The sequence below is a fragment of the Ruditapes philippinarum genome, unplaced genomic scaffold, assembly GCF_026571515.1.
Source record: "Ruditapes philippinarum isolate M1 unplaced genomic scaffold, ASM2657151v2 ctg865_1_1_1_1, whole genome shotgun sequence".
Classification (NCBI taxonomy): domain Eukaryota; kingdom Metazoa; phylum Mollusca; class Bivalvia; order Venerida; family Veneridae; genus Ruditapes; species Ruditapes philippinarum.
In genome coordinates, this window is record NW_026860212.1 from 89,204 (window position 1) to 109,930 (window position 20,727).

Below are 20,727 nucleotides of genomic sequence, written 5' to 3' on the forward strand. Positions count from 1 at the left end.
TTTTAGAAATATGAATAAATCATTTTTCATTTACATATTCAATACTGATTAAAACTGTATTTGAATACAATACTGATGTGCCCGACGGGCTAAATGAACATATGATAAAAAATGAAAACACGCAAACAATGAATATAACCAGATCATAATTAAAGATTAATTGAAAAAGCTCATTTACACATGCTCAAAAATAGTAAAATTATGTAAAAATTATCCCGAGTAATCTGGAATCTTTCATCGTGGCAATTCAGTCTGACAATCAAATACAAAGTTACATTAATAATTGATTTGAAAAAATACTCTCTGAAAATAAACATAAAGCTGCATTTTCTACCGGAACAAATGATGAAAAGAATTCAATGATTGTTAAACCGTAGTTCTAAGCACATCATAAATCAAGAACATTAATCAGGCAAAAATATCCAGTTTCGTAGTTGATTCTTCCCTTATAGTTATCTCCCAAATGTATGCCAGGAAACGGCGTAGAATTGGTGCGATTTCAAAAATGGTAGTGTTACATACGATCGAATCTGTCTTGGTGATGAAAGGTACATTTCTGTAGAGATACTGAAGTTGATTTATGAGATGTTTTGAACCACGAGTAACAGTGTTCTTCAATTTGACGCGTTTGTTTTGTTTGTATTTAATCTTTAACTTCTACAATTAGAGGGGCCTCGTACTGGGTGTGTCGTATTCCAAAAGTGTAAGCCGGACGTCGTACCTTCTGTACCCATACCTGTTATAGAAAATAATAGTGAAATATTAATACATGAAATTATCGTAATGTTTTCTACATGGGTGCAGTGAAATATGATAATATTTTAATCAAAAATTCAATGTGAAGTTAAAAGCAGGCTATTTTGTTTTCATTGTCACGTTTTTCAATTAATATACTGGCAAGTTTTGCATTTATTAGATAACCTTTTAACAGCTAGTTATGCGCACTTTAACAAAGCTGCTTACAAAAGAATAACTTAAATGTTATTCATGGGGCAGTATTTTTAACTATAAAAGTGCACTATGATAACGCTATAAGTCAAAACAAGCAATTTTAGATAAATAATCTATAAATAGAAATCTTCCGGCACTTTTAAGTGTTGAAAATTTAGTAAAGTTCTAGCCGGTGTTTGGGGGCATGAGGGATGTTGCACTTTTCCATTATCCCTCATGTACAGATTAATTTGTGATTAATGCTTCCAAGGGATCATATTTTGCCGAGATCTTTGTGATTATTTTAACATAAGAAAAAGAGTACAAATGTAAAATATCTTTTCTTGGGCAAAAATGAAAGGATCTTAATGCATGTATATTTTACTTTCAATTTTCAATTCGACAAAAGGATTGCATTGGTGATATTGAACAATAATTTTAGATCCAGCGGCTTCGTCGTCCGTAAAAATAATGATATTGCCCAATTATTTAACCTTAAGACATTTGTTTGATTTGATAATATGTGATAAGGCAAGGTTGGTAAAACCAAATGATGCCCCACCCCTCAAAAAGGTAAATAAATAATTTAAAAAAATGAAATATTAAAAAATATAGCAATTTCGTCAAGAAAGGTTAATGTTCCCTAACGCTGAGGCAAAAAACATGTGTAGAGATATGAAATAAACAATTAGAAATGGAACAAGACTAGTTATTATTCAAAACTAAGGCAATGAGCATATACCATACGTTGTGGTACATTAATCCATGGTACATTAAGTATCTTTTTGACAATCATATCGATGTTTTTATTTTCAGTCAGTTTGTTATCATATCAACCAAATCACGTTCCTTATTCATTATGCACATTAATATGAAAACGAAGCAAAATAGTGTGCAGACTATTCAGTCCTGTTCGCCATCTTTGTTTTGTAAAAATAGTACATGTATAAGGTTCTTTTAATTACTGCAGGATACTCTCTTGTTACTGTTTTTTTTTCATTGCAATGCATAATGATATAACAATTGAGAGATTAATATACGACAGAGTAGGGCCGGAAGGTTATAATCGGTCAGCTTGGTGAATATGAGCCCCGAGGGTTTATGCCCGAGGGACATTATTTAGGGCCGATTATCTATTTTCAAGTTCGCATTCATACGTGAAATTTCATCACCTTAAAAACGTATTGCACTGGAGATCTTTTTCCTTGGCTACCTTTGCTATCGCATCCATATTAACTGCCTAATGATTTTGGGATAATACGTAGAGCAGCGAAGAAAAAAGTAAATAAAACTAACTTGTTCCTTCGATCATCTCATTGTATCAAAATATGGTCTAATGTTTAAACAGACTTTAGCAATATTCTTTTAGACGATCTAATGATTTTTAACAAGATCTTAAGAGTGGCATAATTTTGACAGGTAAAAACCATTGTCTAGTTAATATTCACTTTTGCAACAATAACTGTTGAAGTTTAGAAATAAATGACTGACTGCAATAGTTCTCTGCTTAGAATATAGTCAAGCTATAAAGAAATTTAAGATATCATCAACGCATTCCAAGTTTAAATTATTTAAGAAAGCTTTATTCATGAAATGAGGTAATTTTACAATTGATCTGCAACTTGAAACACCCTACGCTGGTACATGAGTTAATGAAGGACAAGAGGTTGTAAAAATGGTGAACACAGCATTAATGTCTATAGAGGCATTTTAGTTGACACAGGACTTAATTTGATGATGATCTTTATGAAAGAATACGGGAAACTTTTCAACTGAACATAGAAATCTCGCTATTGATACAAATCTCGAAGACTTACAGTATGACAATTTCAACTTTCACCGAAGGGATTCCGCCCATGCGAATAAAAATGTTAGGTATTTTGAAGCAAGAGAAATGAACTTGTACGAGGGCATGGCCACACGTTCGTGGACAAATGTTATAACCACATATATGAGCCACGTCATGACAAAACCAACATAATGGGCAGTCTGATCAGGATCCATGCTGTTCGCTATCAGTTTCTCTACTTGTAATAGGGTTTGTAAGCGAACAGCATGGATCCTGATCAGACTGCGCAGGCTGGTCTGGATCCATGCTGGTCGCAAACCCATTACGTTGGTTTTGTCATGACGCGGCTCATATTATTCTTATCTAAATGAAGTGATATTTTGAAAATCACGCCCGAAGGTAAGCTGAAAACCAGATTCATCATACAGTTCTTTGTGAATTTTGGGTATGACGTCAGTTTATTCGGCCGTGTATGGTTTTTACATGGAATTCAATGTTGCAAGGAGGTTAATTTTTGAAACATTGATGCATCAGTAACATATTAGACATAGACAAGGAGTTGAAAATCAGGACAAAGCATTTAAATTTTAGTGAAATTCTCATTAGTAATTAAAAAGAGTTCAAATTCTAAAAAAGAGGGATCAAGTTATCTTAAATCATCGGCAGAATAAATTCAACGTACGTATTAAGATTTTTTACTCTAGTTCCCATAAAAAGGGACAAACAAATTAACTGACATAAATTTGGAAAAGAAACAACATCCATCGATTAATTATTGTACGACTCCATCAAGTGGGTTATGCAAAGAAGCCGTCTCAATGGTATTTCGTTTTCAATATTATCGGCTGGCCAAATTATATACAGAACTTTCAAATGGATGCAACATACCAACATTGATGATAAGTATGTATTAGTTCTATTCAAGGTATTGATTGCCTATAAAACGGGACAAATCAATACTTTTTTGTAATCTTTGATATTCTTAAAGAAAAAAAAACGTTAAAAAAAGGGAAAAGATTAATCAGGATTTCCTTCCCTTTAAAAAAAGCATTCCAATTTTGCTAGTGAACAACAAATTAGGTCTAAATTCAAAGTGAATAGCTTTTGATAGTTTTTGAGAAATGTACTTAAACAAAAGGTTAAACAAGAAGTTGAACAAGCAAATTCGTTGAATTGATATCCAGCGCCGAATGATACAAATCACTTGATTAAAGCTTCTTTGTATTACCTCAGTAATTCCCACACAAAAATACAACATAAACCCTTCATAGAGCAATAACTACAATAGTATACCTTTGGTAGTTATAATTTTTGTACACAGCACTATATCTTATTAAGGCCTATCCATTAAAGAAGTTTCAAGTTGATAATTATCTCATTGGACAATATTATAAAACAAGATTGCATTTGAGAAAAATGCTATGCCACCGCATTAATACAACACTAAATAGTAGTGTAGGAACAGATTTTCTTTGTTTCTATACAATTTTGAAGATTGTCATAATGCATAGATCCCTGACCTATCTAATTCTTATTATCAGATGAGTTAAATCTGTTGTTAACTCAATAAAAGATCAGAGTAGGAATATATCAATGCACTTGAGTCTAGTGAATTTGGTGTTGAAGGTCATATTTCACACAGCCTAAATTTCATGACCACATCAAAGGACAACATAGTAAGACACTTTGTCAAAATCTAGGTCAGCTGAAATCAAAGTTCACTTAACATCTTAATCTGTACACATGGTTCAAATTTCATAGCTGTACATCAAAGGACAAGAAAGTAGGTCACATCATCAAAATCTAGTTCACCTGATATCAAAGTTCAATTTTACAACTAAAACTGTGCACATGGTCAAAATTTCATTGCTGTACATCAAAGGACAAGAAAGTAGGTCACTGTCCCCTTGGGCAAGGCAAAATTTTGGACCCAAGGGTTTAATTCAAAACAATCTTGATACAGGTCCACCAAACAACATTTCAAGTCAAATATCTAAGCTGTAGCTTTCTCCTATTCAGAAAAGATTTGTTTTATTTTCTGTTTTTACTATGTGAACATAATGAGAATCACTGCCCCTGGGCAGGGCCAATTTAACACTAGGGGCATAATTTAAAACAACTTTAGTAGAGAACCCATAGAATATATTATAGAGCAAACATCAAAGCTCTATGCCTTGTACCTTCAGACAAAAATATTTCTTTTTTTTTTTACTATATGTACATAGTGAAAATCAATGACTCCTGGGGTGGGGCCAATTTTGACCCCAGGGCTATAATGTGTACAATCTTGTTACAGGTTCACTACATAATGTTTCATGCAAAATATCTTAACTCTAGCCTTTGTAAATTTAGAGAAGATGTTTTTTTAAGTTTTTACTATATATACATATAAGGAAAACCTATGGCCCATGGGGCGGGTCTTATTTTGACACAATCTGAGGCAAAATTTGAACAACTTTGGTAGAGTAACTATAGATGATATCATTTAACAAATATTCAAGCTCTAAGCCTTGTACCTTCAGACAATACGATTTTTTTATTTTTTACTATATGTATATATTGAAAATCAATGACCCCGGGGCAGGGGCAATTTTGACCCCAGGGCTATAATTTGAACAATCTTGCTAGAAGTTCACTTCACAATGTTTCATGCAAAATATCTAACCTCTAGCATTTGCTAGAAGAAATTATTTTACTATAAAGTTTTTACTATATACATATAAGGAAAACCAATGACCCCCGGGGCAGGGCCGATTTTGACCCCAGGGCTATAATTTGAACAATCTGAGTAGAGGTCTACCAGACAATGCCTTATGCAAAATATCTAAGCTCACAGCCTTTTGGGTCTTTACAAGAAGGTATTTTAAGTTTTTACTATATGTACATATAGTGAAAATCAATGACCCCCGGGGCGGGGCCGATTTTGACCCCAGGGCTATAATTTGAACAATCTTGGTAAGGGTCTATCAGACAATGCCTTATGCAAAATATCTAAGCTCTAGGCCTTTTGGGTCTTTACAAGAAGTTATTTTAAGTTTTACTACATGTACATATAGTGAAAATCAATGACCCCCGGGCGGGGCCGATTTTGACCCCAGGGTTAAAATTTGATTAAATCTTGGTAGACCTCTACCAGACAATGCCTTATGCAAAATATCTAAGCTCTAGGCCTTTTGGGTCTTTACAAGAAGGTATTTTAAGTTTTTACTATATGTACATATAGTGAAAATCAATGACCCCCGGGGCGGGCCGATTTTGACACCAGGGTTATAATTGAACAATCTCGGTAGAGGTCTACCAGACAATGCCTTATGCAAAATATCTAAGCTCTAGGCCTTTTGGGTCTTTACAAGAAGATTTTTTAAATTTATTCTTATAATTCCTTTTGGTTGCCATGGCAACCAGATTTCTGCATGGAATGAAATTCTTTGAACAACTTTGGAAGCCCTTCACCCAAGGATCAATCCTGCCAAGTTTGGTTGAAATTGGACAAGTGGTTTTTCACAAGAAGATTTTTTAAGTTCACTATATAATCTATATAACACACACACACACAAACAAACACACACACAGGTGAATCGCTATATGCCACCGCATCGCAGATGCTGCGGTGGCATAAAAAATCAAAGGGCAAAAGGAGTTAAAATGGACATTGGCACTTCTTCCCAGTGATATGTAACCATTTATGAATAGTTTAGTTTTATGCTTCAGTTAAAGTGTAATGGACTGACAACAGATGGAAGGGCTGAAGGACAATTGTCCAGACAGCCCATTCCAAATGTGTTGCCTTTTGGATAAAAAGGAGCATGACTGAGCAAAAATTAATTTCAGGTTAATTGGCCTTTTTAAGATTCATTCTAATTTTGACAGTGAATAAGTATTTCAAGTTTAAATTGAATACATTTAACAGTTTTTGAGAAATGCACCTTAAAAAAAGGGTAATAGGGCAAACAATGTTAATAAAACAAAAGGTTAAACTTTGCCGAATTTTGGGGGGTTAAAAATATTACAAGTTTGGGGTGAATAGCCTTGATATTTTCTACGAAAATCGACATTAACAAAAATGTTAACTAACGCCAATGCAAATGAAAGGGTCATAACAATTGGTCTAAATTTTGCCTTTGTGGGGCTAAAAGATGTATAACTTTTTTATAGTTTCATCTCTGGTGACCCCTAAAACTGGCCAATAATATTATCTAATATAAGCAATTTGCATTCATATTTGTTTAACACAGATACTTTGAAGAATGTCCGACTAGTAGTTTCAGAGATCATTGTTGAAACTGGAAGAACCACACCTTAACATCGACCCTTTCATACTAATTTATTTTATTACTACTAATTCACCATTCTATTGGGCTTATTAATGTAGCTGCTAAGATGTATCACTTTGGGTATTGAAGAAGAACAAGGTTGAAGAATATCACACTGCACAGAAACTTTAACCTAAAATCTTGATGCAGATGTAGGCAGATGTTGATGCTGTGATGAGTAGGATAGCATTCCATACACACACTACCGCTTTAATTGACAGTTTGACTATCAAATGATGTGTTTTGTTGACAAAAAAGGATGGTACAAGGATGCAGTAAACTAACTTTTGTTAGTTTTGATATATCCATTTATTTATGAAAAAGGTGTCATTCCATTACAGGGAGCACTATGTTTGACACTGTAAGATGGTAAAATTGGCCAAGAATAGTGTAATCAAAACATTCTTTGGTGATGATCCTTCCAATAGTTCATAAAGTTTTACAATGTTTTTCTAATTTCAGCTTGAATTGCTCCTATGATAGGCTGGGGATTTGAAAATGTAGAAACATGAAAAGATACCACTACATATATAAGTTTATCACACACCCGTGCCGTTTTTGCGACTCCGTAAATATGGTATTGCACGGCCGTGCATATATTTTGACGTGACGTCATTAGCGTTATACAAACATAGTGTAATGACGCGCTAAATGTTAGCGTTATACTATAGGCGCGTCAATGAAAAATGACTCTTATTTCTCTTTAAACGGTCTTTATTTTTGGTATGTGATAAATAGAATATTAAATTCGTGTAAGTTCATTACTGAATTTATTGCACTCGTTGAATAAAATAATATTATGCTCGCCAGAGGCTCGCATAATATAATTTTATTCAACACATTGCAATAAATTCAGTATTGAACTTACACTCATTCAATATCCTCTATATATGTTTGTATCAAAAAAATTAATCTCACCAGCAGTTTCAACGAGAAACTGATAAATGTCAGTATTGTCCATCCATCTTGTCTTTACAGCTTACCTTGTTCCTTTCTATATTTTATGCTAACAAACTAGCTACAATCGAAATACATACTAAATAGTATTATATAAAATCTGGCCATTATGTATTATAAAAAGCATTCAATAAAAAGCACAGGAACAAGGACTCTCTGTTAGCAAAGCAAATATTAAGGCCATTCTTCCTTTTCTAGCAGTTATATAATAACATTTAAACAAACAAAAAAGTCAAAGCAACAACAAGTTTATTTAACATCAGACATTTTATTGTTAGACTCACTACATGTACACATATGATGTTCAAAGTATAAATTTTCAAAGTCTTACTCAATAATGTTGCCCATATATATTCTCGGAAATTCATTTTGTTTTCAATGACACACCCAAAATTGATTTTACCCAAAGTTTAAATAATTTAAAGAAAAAATAGAAGAAAACTGTTCTTAATATGTTAATAAGATAAAGTCAAATTCTGATTACATAGGGAATAATAAACTTTGAGGTATTAGTGCAAAATTTCTTTTTAAAGTTCGAAAACTGAAATTTTCCCCTAAAAACCATCAAAGATATAATAAGAGTCAAAAATATAGAAAATATTATGCATCAGAAAAACAGTGTACCTTGTGAAAATGGTAAATAATAATCATCTAACAATTTAACATTTATCACAGAATTGAGCAAGAAAATTAAAAAGAAAGTAAAATAAAAAAAAACCCTTGGACAGGATTGTTTGACAATAATAATACTACCTTTGAAATAGAAAAATACTGTTTTGTGTACCGTTACATTCAAAATACCGTGAATTTCATCATCACACACAAAATGTAGCAAGGAACTGTTTGTACACAGACCTCGACCATTTCAAAGATGATGGTACAATATTTGACAACAAAGTAAAACTTGGGACGGATATCATGATTAATCTAATATGTAAAACACGACATTTATGTATGTAATGATAAAAAGCAAAAAAACTTTGTATAAGTATATATATATAAATATTTGTTTAAAAGAAAAGTAATTATAAATCAACCTGTGTAAAAAAAGAACCTAAATAATATGCATCTTTATATCTACATGTATTTTAAGCTATGTAATACTAGGTTGCATTAATGATTGAAATTAAACGTGTAATACAAAACCAACATTTTATGTAAAATAAGAATAACAATGTGTAATACTTTCAAAAATACTAGACGCTTGTACGTAATGCTGATTAAATTCCCTGCTAGAATTTTACTGTGTTATATATCTGTGCCAAAAAGAGTTCTAAAATAAGAATAATGAGTACGCGAAACACTATATACGTTATATAATATACGATATATCTAAAAATGAAAAAATATATTTTACAATAGTATCAAAAACTCACACAATCTCTCAAATTTCTGACATCTAATATCCATTTATAAAATAATACTTTTGTGGGAAAAGTTGACAGCTCTGTGTTTAACGGCAATTATTCCATATCATTGTCATGGGCTGCGATCAAATACTGGCGTGTTAAACCATATCACAGATGCCTTACTTTACAGTATAATACTTTAGATAAATATCTTTATAAAAACATTCATAAATAAAAGCAGACTTGACTTACTAACAAAAAAAAATCTGTAATTTGTTCTTTAAAAACATGATTCATAAACAAATATTTCTTAAAATTCCCTCAAAAAGCATTAACAAATACTGCATTAACTAAACTGTGTTGCAATTTATTTTAGCAATTTCAATGTTATATTTCCTTTATTATTCATTAGCCATAGTTAAAAAAAATTCCAAGAAAAAGGTTATTTTTGTAGCAGATAAGGGAAATAAATGTAAACAAATGCAAAACTTCTACAATAATTTGCAACACTCCTACTGTTAAAATACTCAGCAACATATATATAAACCCAAGCATTCTAGACATTCTGTCATTTATTAGAAAATGCAAGCATTACAGCAAAAAAATAATATTTGATCACTCCATGAATAATGTCTTAACAAGATAAATATAACATATATAATCTAATGTACAAATTTTGAAAGAATGAACATCAATTTCCTCTTTTGTTATAAATAACCAGTGTTATCACCAAAACTTGTTTAAATATAAATGTCAGTTGATTCTAAAATTTAGAAACATTTTAATCTTGAACATCAATAATCAAAGGAGCCATATATTGGGTGTGACGGATTCCGAAGCTGGGCTGAGGGGCTTGTCGCTTATGTAAAGAAACCTGAAACATATAATTTTAGCTCATGGAGACACATATCTATAAAACACTAGCTTCTATACTGTTTTCTTTATAACATCTACATAAAAATTTCTTCTTTTCCAGCTAGCTATTATTAAGAAAATAACATTCTGGTTGTTATGCAACTCTACTGAAAGCATAGCAACCAATGATATAAAGTCCTATAAAAAAAACCCATAAAACATTCAAATATTTTTTTTTCAATATAAAATAATTCAATAAATTATTTGATTTCCATTCAGTCCATGTTGCTAGTCAACCAAAAATAAATCTGATTAACATAACTTGATCAATTTCCATATAAGTTTCTTAAATATATCTAGCTGGAAAAACAAGAACAGTTTCTGTTAAATCTTTGTTGCAATTAGTTAAATTAGCAACATGTAAATAAAAAAGCAGCAATAAGTAAACAATACTGAAAATCATACAGTTAGGGCATAAATAACTATAACATTTTTTTAGCCATTCAAAACACTTTTTATAGCCTAAAACACACAGGAAAAGAAACTCAAGTTTTCCCATTTATATTTATAATGCACATAAAGACAACAGGATTACAGCATGCAATTCACTTTACATTTATTATGTTGTCATCATGCAAATGGGTGTTACATCATGTCGGAGCTTTGTTATAATTGAAGCTTTACCAAACATTATCTCCCTTTTAGTTTTAAACATTTTGATTCTTAAGACGCTCCACAACAGAAAGTAACACTTGATGTAAATGGCACAAGATAAAACAGCATGTTACCATTACATACGTTGAAAAATGGTTCCGTTAATCGCAATCTTGTTGCACTATAAGAGGTGCAGTGTACTGAGAGTGCCTGATTCCAAAACTAAACTTTGGTGCAAATCTCTTATGGGTAACTACCTGTAAATGCAGTAAATTTTCAAAACATCAAAATAAATGCTTGTTCTAGTTGTACAATGATTGTTCTAATAATAATTTAAAGTATTTGAAAATTATTCCTTTTTTTTTTTTTTTTTATCTCTGTTAATTTGATAATATCTGCATAAGAAATCTAAAACTTTAATATCATAAAGTTTTCTTCTTGAAGAAATTGATACTTTTTATTCTCCTTCTGAAGTTATTAAACTACTTTGACTTTAATTTTTTAAGAAATTAATATCAAACTTGCAAAGTTTTCTTGATAAAATAAGTTAAGAACTTATAATAGTTATTGAATCTACTAGAAAGAAATACTATTTGGTTTAATGATTATTTTTTATAAAGATAACCATACCCTAATCTAAATGCACTAATATATATGCTGCTCTATAACTGAATTACAAATAGTGGGACTGCATTAAGCTTATATTATAATGAATCTATGTTGTTTTAGTAGAGTATTTTTATTTTTTTTCTATGAATAATTACTGTTCTATAAATAGAATGCATGCATAAAATATATATAGATTAAATAATACTAATACAAGAAGATAGTTATATTTGCATGCTGTGAGTTGCATACATATGTTAGCATGTATTTAGGAAGTTGGCATAATGAGGTTCTTACACAATACAAAGTTGTTATATGGGTGATGTATCGATAACGAGGTATAAATGGTAAATATTTTGTCTTTTTTTTTTTCAAAACAAAATTCAACTTGTTCTATTGTGGCAGACGTGACACATGAATTCAACAACATGACTACATACCCCCAAATATAAAACTTGAATACTGATTTCAGTACCAGAAATTCAAGTAGAATAATGGTTGAGAATCATTTTATATTTAAAATTTTATGAACCCAGAGAGCACCATCATCGCAGAGTGAACATCAGTGTAAGATCTACACCAAAGACTTAAAAGATTTGTCTTCCGTTGTGTAATTATATAAATATGATTCTTGACCCAGTTGTCTATTCAAGATAGGTGTTTAGTTGAAATGTTAACATTTTACCAAACTTAATACTTAAATACATCCTGGATGATGATGATTATGTAAATGTGTCTTCAGGGCAGCTATTTATATTTACAGTGAACCATGCACAAGGTCAATTTAACAAAGTGAACCTATTCACAAGGTCACTGATACAGTCACAGAGAACCATGCACAAGGTCACTGATAGTCAAGGTGAACCATGCACAAGGTCACTGGTACAGTCAATGTGAGCCATTCACAAGGTCACTGATACAGTCACAGTGAACCATGCACAAGGTCACTGATAGTCAAGGTAAACCATGCACAAGGTCACTGGTACAGTCAAAGTGAGCCATGCGCAAGGTCACTGATACAGTCACAGTGAACCATGCACAAGGTCACTGATACAGTTAAGGTGAACCATGCACAAGGTCACTGGTTAGTCACAGTGAACCATGCACAAGGTCACTGGTACAGTCACAGTGAACCATGCACAAGGTCACTGATAGTCAAGGTGCTGGTACAGTCACAGTGAACCATGCACAAGGTCACTGATAGTCAAGGTGAACCATGCACAAGGTCACTGGTACAGTCACGTTGAACCATGCACAAGATCACTGATACAGTCACAGTGAACCATGCACAAGGTCACTGGTAAGTCACAGTGAACCATGCACAAGGTCACTGGTACAGTCACAGTGAACCATGCACAAGGCCACCGATACAGTCAAAGTGAACCATGCACAAGGTCACTGATAGTCAAGGTGAACCATGCACAAGGTCACTGGTACAGTCAATGTGAACCATGCGCAAGGTCACTGATACAGTCACTGTGAACCATGCACAAAGTCACTGATACAGTTAAGATGAACCATGCACAAGGTCACTGGTAAGTCACAGTGAACCATGCACAAGATCACTGGAACAGTCACAGTGAACCATGCACAAGGTCACTGATAGTCAAGGTGAACCATGCACAAGGTCACTGGTACAGTCAATGTGAGCCATGCACAAGGTCACTGATACAGTCACAGTGAACCATGCACAAGGTCACTGATAGTCAAGGTGAACCATGCACAAGGTCACTGGTACAGTCAATGTGAGCCATGCACAAGGTCACTGATACAGTCAAGGAGAACCATGCACAAGGTCACTGGTACAGTCAATGTGAACCATGCACAAGTTCACTGATACAGTTAAGGTGAACCATGCACAAGGTCGCTGGTACAGTCAATGTTAACCATGCAAAACGTCACTGGTAAGTCACAGTGATCCATGCAGGTCACTGATAGTCATTGTGAACCATGCACAAGGTCACCGATATAGTAACAGTGAACCATGCACAAGGTGACTGGTACAGTCAAGGTGAACCATGCACAAGATCATTGGTACAGTCAATGTGAACCATGCACAAGGTCACTGGTACAGTCAATGTGAACCATGCACAAGGTCACTGATACAGTCAAGGTGAACCATGCACAAGGTCACTGTGGTACAGTCAAGGTGAACCATGCACAAGGTGACTTCACTGATACAGTTGCATCAAATGAATCATGCATAAGCTCACATATAAAGTGATAGTATACTATGCACAAGGTCACCCAACAGATGCACCAGGTGACTCAAGATATAGTAGCAGTGAATAAATCATGCACAAGCTCACATATAAGGTGAAAGTGAACTATGTACATGGTTAGTTCACTGACACAGTGAAATTGAATCATGCACAAGGTTACATATACAGAGACTGTAGGAAAACAACAATATAGAAGGAGAAGAGTGTATAGCTTGAGAAAGATGGAGATGTCCTGATTTCATATCATAAGTCAATTTTAGTAAAATGACAATCTTAAAGAAAACTCAATTAAAATGAACTTTTTTCATTAACATATTTAAGATAATTGCTGACAGATTAACTTTATTTACTGATTTACAATACTGTCTACAAACAGCAATGTACAGATTTTTTATTTAAATCCTTTATTCGCTTTATTCTTAGACTAGACAAAATATTATTGTTGAAATGATATGATTGGTAGTTGAAGTAGCGAGGACATGATAAAGATAAAGCTGTGTTTATACGATCATTATAAAAGCAAAGACGTGCCTGGATTTGAAATGATTGATACATGTTCTGCAGACTTTACTATGACAACAACACTAAAAGAAGGATGCTGTCTTGATGTGCATTATAATATAATAGCGTGAGATACAACTGAATTCTTTGCCTTTCTTCCCTCAGAATTAATATATAAGCCATATAACAATTTTACATTTTTTTAAGCTTTGCATTTATACAAACACACTTTCAAATAAAGAAGTAGTTAAGCATAGCACAGTAGCCATTATGTAAACAAACAATATTTTAATTTAAACTTAAGAATATTTAAAATCAAAATTAAGATTGTTTTAACTTGAGTCATAATTGCAACACAAAGCATTCTTCTTATTATAAATAATTTAGACCATAAAATGGTCAGACTACAAGGATGTGAAGGCTGGCATAACTCTATATTGGTCGCAAAGGTAAATTACTTTTAGTTCCATTAAGGTGGGGTTGACTTTAGTTCGTCAGTCAAATGATCAAACTTATAAACAGGAATCCTGTTTATGAACTGGACTATAAAAGATGAAACAGCCTATAAACCAAATGTTCATACAGCTAGACATTTTAATGATAACATGTCACTAAAACTTGTTTTTCAGCCAAGTGCAATTCTGTAATTTGTTTACTGTTTGTCTACATCTCGACATTACTGTGCAATACCTCTCATTTAATTTGTTCTGAATGTAAAATTGTTATATTCTATGGTGTTAGTTAAGCGACATTATTTGAAGCTCTTATGTATGCAAAAACAACTCCTCTGGAACAATACTGACAAGGTGTTTTTTTTAGTACTGATAACAAAATCTATGCTTTTGCAACTTATTTTATGAAAATAATAATGTCTGCTATTTACATTTTATATCTGAATCAGATACATTTTATCTCCTTTTCTAAAGCAAAAAAGAAATAAAACTGTGTATATACATTCTTTTTTTAAAGAATTTACTTCATCAATAATAGATATTTTTATAAAAACTTTTATTAACCTTCTTCATTTATAATGACTAGAAAAAAACAAACTAAGTATGTATACTTGTTCACATTAAAAACCCTTGTCAGTCATGCAAGTCCCAAGAGTTATGTAACACTGAAAAACAAAACTGTTAGATTCTGGCAAATAAAATCTACATATAACATCAAAAAGTAAAAGAAAATCTGGTATGCGAGTATATGACTGTGTACGTACGTTTTCTGGTGAGTGGGCACCTGGGCCTGGTTTCTGGGTCGTGTCACCTGGCATCACATTTCGACTGGTCATACTGAATTGAGGTGATTTGTCCTTGTAAATCTGGGGTTCTGTTGTGTTGTATGTACCTGGACCTGGAGTCTGCATAGCAAAAACACATCATACAAGTTATGAGTTTATTTGTAGATAATATGACCCTTGGTCATAAAAATTTTCCCTATCAAATGTCTTACAGTATAGAAAGAATACAGTCCTATCATACACGTACTTTATCTAATCAATTTTACAATTTGTAGTCTACTTGGAATTAACCATAAAGTTATCTTGTTGTCTCCTATACACATCAAAGAAACATTTTAATTCTTTAAAAAGGAAATAAAAGATTTTATATATGCCTGTTAAATTATCAGTGCTATGTTACTATATTTGAAGGTTGAAGCATATTCAGGCCCTAAGACTTAAATATTGTTATTTATTGTCCAGTCAACTGTAATCCCAACATATACCAGAAGACATTATCCTCCAACTTCCTCACATATATGAGTTAACAGTGGTGGAGAATAAATGTTGATCAACATAGTGTCTTTAAATCAAATTGTTACAAAATAAACAATTGGTTTTAAATGGAAAATCTATACTCTATCTTTATTGAGCTTATCAGTAAAGTTTATTGCATAATAAAGGAAAAAATAATAAAACATAAAAGTGCATGCATATTCTCATAAAATACTCAATTCAATAGTTATAAAATAGTTATAAAATTTTAAACTTGAAGAAAACACAAATAAGTAAGCACACAAATACATATACATTGCTTTCATTATATAAATCGCAATACACATTGTAAAAAAAGAAATAGGAAATTAAATATGGTTATATATCAGGGCTCATCCGGAAGGGCGATTCAGGCGAAAACTTCGCCGTGTATATTCCAATTTCGCTCTCCCGATTGATCAAAGAGAAGTCAACATCGCCGATAAAATCTCAATTCCCAAATAGTAATTACTTAGCGATGTAAAGAGCAGAGATTGTATCCGCCCATATGACGACCGCTAATTATCATTATCCAATCAGAGCGTCGCTTTATACTACCCTTCTACCTGTAAGCAAAGCGATAGACCGCCTACTCTAAACAGTAAATAATGAGAGCATCGGCCCGAAACGGTATAATTGTGTGATAGTTTTGCGAGTTTAATACGGGATTTGGCGATAATTATAGATTGTTTTTTCCCGATTATCTAAACATGTGCAATCTTCCCTAATTGATATACACGATGCACTTCGATGGCGGGTTTTTAACCCGAGTAAAGGCGATGTGCAATGGATTTTTCACGGCTATCACAAAACTGTTAGTCAATTAAAAATAATCAATTTCATTAATGATCAGCGACCGGATTAAAAACTTAATCATAGTCTTGAATGATTTCAGTCTGTTAACATCAATTTTTACTGTAAAATTGTTATGTCGCTCACGTCATGGCTACAAGGCGAAATGCCGAAACCGAGCAACTTAAGAAAGTTACTGATTCTGATAGTTACACCTACGCGAAAATTTAAGAAAGCCAATTCGCAAAAATCTTGCGATTCAATGTTATGTTGTAGACAGTGGGGCTGTTTGGCATTAAATGCCAAATTTGACACAGTTTACGCACGTGGGCACGACATCCCGGCTAAACTACATATCGGTCGTATATCATGTAACGTATATAACAACAAAATTTGTCAGGAAAGAAGTGTTCTTTTTGTTTCAATATATATTTGTTTTAATGTCGTAAATATGACGCTCAGATTAAGATTATCAATATTGTAAATGTTAAAAAGCATTATTCTAATATAAAGATATTACCGAATTTAACATTTCATGAAAATAAAGGGAGGTAATTAGAAATTAATTTTCTACAATTTCTCAGTCAAATTTTTCAATAAGAAATGAATGTTTGTAATTTTAGTGATCAAATATAATGTGCACAAATGTTTGCAGTAATATTTTACATATTCTTTGATGTTTGAAAATTGTTTTATAAGCATAATAATATGCATATAAATGTGACATTACAACATTTAAGAATTTGAAAGAAATTTTCTGTAACCAGAACAGAATAGAACAGATATTATTAATCAATATCCAATGTGACTTCATCTTCTATTAAAAGTGAGGAAAGTAAAAAATATAAAAATGATTTTATCATCATATCTTTTCTTACACATTATTATCAACAAATCTACATGAAAATATATAAACACATATTTAGAGAAAGCTTATAAATAGCTGATCAATAGATATCAAAAATATTTTTTTTTATTCATATTTGCAGCTCAAAAACATTTAGATGTCATTGCCAGATCTACTATTAATTAATCTACTATTAATTAATAAACTGGAGAAATATTATATGTGATGTTAATTGTATTTATATTATAATTAAAGGATGTATAGCCATGCATGTTAATGCATACACATTGGGTTGTTTCCATTCTCCCTAATTTTCGCGAGGAAGTCACTTCTCCCTAAAATTTCCCCCCAGGATGAGCCCTGAATATATTATTAGTTATAAAGATTTTTTATGGGTTATATGGCCCTATATAAATGGTTGCTTTTACATATAACCAATTAGTCTCTAAATATATATGTATTAATAAGCTGTTGTTATTGTTATAACCTTTACCCCTGACCAGAATCCTATAATTTCTTAAATAATATGATCACCTTAATACAAGTTAAGTAACTTATATCTATAAAAATTTAACATATCTATTCAAGTCATTAAATACAAAATTCTTATGAAATGTTGTAGGATTTTTCAGCTTTGAAAAAACATTTATTTGTACTAGTTTTTTGTTCTAAACTACTATCAATTTAAGAATAATAAAAAAAGTTTGCATGCAATACAATATGTATCAGTAAAAGAAGAAGAAATGCATAGATTTTAATTCTTTTTTTTTTTAAATCTTTTTTTCTCCATAACATGCAGGATAGGGTTTCCAAAAAACAACAACAATTTTCTGGAAAATTTAACCTTCCATAACGGATGGACTTAAGGACTATGCAACAAATGGTTCCACATAGGTCTTAACCATAAAATTGACTCTAAATTATTTTAATGTACTTAATGATGCATTCAGTCAGCTCTATTCATTTGGACTGGGCAGTTTGAAGTTACTAATCATATACAATATGCAACATTAACCTGAGCACTTTTCAACAATACCTTTATGTACTTATTCTGATCACAAGACCCTCATAAAAGGTCTGCACATTTAATAATATCTCTTTAGAACTGAGGTAGCTTGAATATCGTAAATTCTTTGACAAAGTACCGGTCTTGCTGAAAAAACAGCTGACTAGTATTATAAAATGAAACCACACAATTAGTGTTAATTTTAAAGTTAAAGAACAATTCTCAAAATGTTAACACAATGTGCATTAGTCAATGCTCATTGGTTATTATAATTTCATTGAAATTTCGCAAATAAAAAAAAAATCACTGCAAGCTGACATATAAAATATGTCTTAATGCACAACTTGTTTATTACTATACCTTGGCCAAATCCTCGCTAAATGCTCCTACTTTTGAGCGGCCAGTTAAAGAGTAGCACGGGGCCTGTTGTTTACTGCTTTGGGCTGTTTTACCGATCATGTGTGGTAAAGTGTAACTATTGGCAGCTGTAATAAACCATTCCAACAATAAGCGTAAATAAAAAATAAAGCAAAGAGAAGTGGAGATAAGAGACCACTAAAAACCAAGTTATGCTCACACATTATTACATTATGCAATATTATAACATACATTCATTTTTATTTTTAGTCTTTTCACTTAAAATGTTCTTCACAAGTTATATAATATATTGTTCCAAAAGTGTGCAATGTTTCATGACAATTGTTCAGACGCAAACAAAATCTAAGCAAAAAGTGATAAGAATTGCAATAAAGACTTTGCCTCTTGATTGATTTCTTCTTCAGATTTTGATTCATCTTCAAACCTGTTTTAATATATTGCATATTTTTATTGGTGTGAGCATAAGTTGACTAAATGGTAAATTTACATAGATAAGGGAAGCCATTCTGATTGATATCTATCTCAATTATTCATGATTATAAAAGGGTTATAATCAATATACTTTGAATTCAGTGTCTAACTAGGCAAAATGTATTTTAATTAAATATTTCTGAAATAAGGTGTGATGTTTTTCAAATGAATTTTTTTCCAAAATTTGCGAATAATCATCAAAATGGCTGTCAACTATATCAACTTTTTTGACTCCCTGTACAGGAGAGATGATAGCAGTAACAAACACAGCTACAATCTCAGATCAGTTTGCATAAAAGTCAATGTCTATAGGGTGCGTATACAATGATTATAATATATTATATTGTTGGTGTTGACAAACCTTGGCCAGGTCTTCATGGAAACTATTGACATTATTACGTCCTGGCAGGGAGTAGCAAGGTGCTTGCCTTTTACTACTCTGAACAGTTTTACTGATCATGCCAGGTAGTGTGTATGAATTTGCAGCTGAAATGTAAATTTGTATACAACAATTCATGTTACACAGTCTTCCTGGCATTGTTTCATACTTCCAGCTCACAGGCAGTTGGTGCGTGGTTCTTTTAATGTTATCCATATAAACTATAAATGAGCCATGTCACGACAAAACCAACATAATGGGTTTGCGAGCAGCATGCATCCAGACCAGCCTGCGCATCCGCGCAGTCTGATCAGGATCCATGCTGTTCACATAAAAACCCTAAAACAAGTAGAGAAACTGATAGTGAACAGCATAGATCCTGATCAGACTGCGCGGATGTGCAGGCTGATCTGGATCCATGCTGGTCGCAAATGCACTATGTTGGTTTTGTCATGACACAGCTCAAATAAAGACTTTTTTTATAAATTATGTAATTAAGAGTACCATGCACCGACTGACTGTGTTCCAAATGTAGCTTTGACACTATAGAAAATAATGTAAACCAGAAGAGTTCAATATTACCTTGGTTGGTAAAAATGTCAAATATTGATAAGGAACAACTGTATACGAGTATAAAAAATACTTTCTGAAAACATTCTAAACTCATTGTTTTTTTAAAAAAAATTGATGCTTAAGAGTGTTTAAACTTGAAAAAATACAGGCTTGCTAGTTAGAAGAGACTGCTCCATTAAAATCAATACAATAGTCATACTATATTCCTGCCACAGTTCTAATGCAGAATAGTAAAATCAAGGACAGTATGATCAATAAATGACTATAAACATGCATTATAAATGAGATACAGGATGTGATTAGTACAAACCACCTGTTATTGCATGTCAGCATGAGATCAGAACATACAATAGAA

General features: G+C 32.3%; 1 protein-coding gene across 7 annotated transcripts in view; it reads right to left on the reverse strand.

Annotated features, from left to right (window-relative positions):
- LOC132759245 (ciliary microtubule associated protein 1A-like) overlaps positions 1-20,727 on the reverse strand; it is a 30,328-nt gene continuing 9,601 nt past the window's right edge. For 2 of the 7 annotated variants that reach the window (XM_060750980.1, XM_060750984.1), the window contains exons 3-6: positions 18,932-19,056; positions 15,393-15,533; positions 10,992-11,104; positions 8,222-10,212 (exon numbers count right to left, since the gene is read on the reverse strand). In XM_060750980.1, the coding sequence (XP_060606963.1) occupies positions 11,009-11,104; positions 15,393-15,533; positions 18,932-19,056 (362 nt within the window). In that variant the 3' untranslated portion in view covers positions 8,222-10,212; positions 10,992-11,008. Of the gene's footprint in view, positions 737-8,221; positions 10,213-10,981; positions 11,105-15,392; positions 15,534-18,931; positions 19,057-19,781; positions 19,907-20,727 lie in introns of those variants that run through there. The other 5 variants (XM_060750981.1, XM_060750982.1, XM_060750983.1 and 2 more) reach the window with 5 other exon arrangements.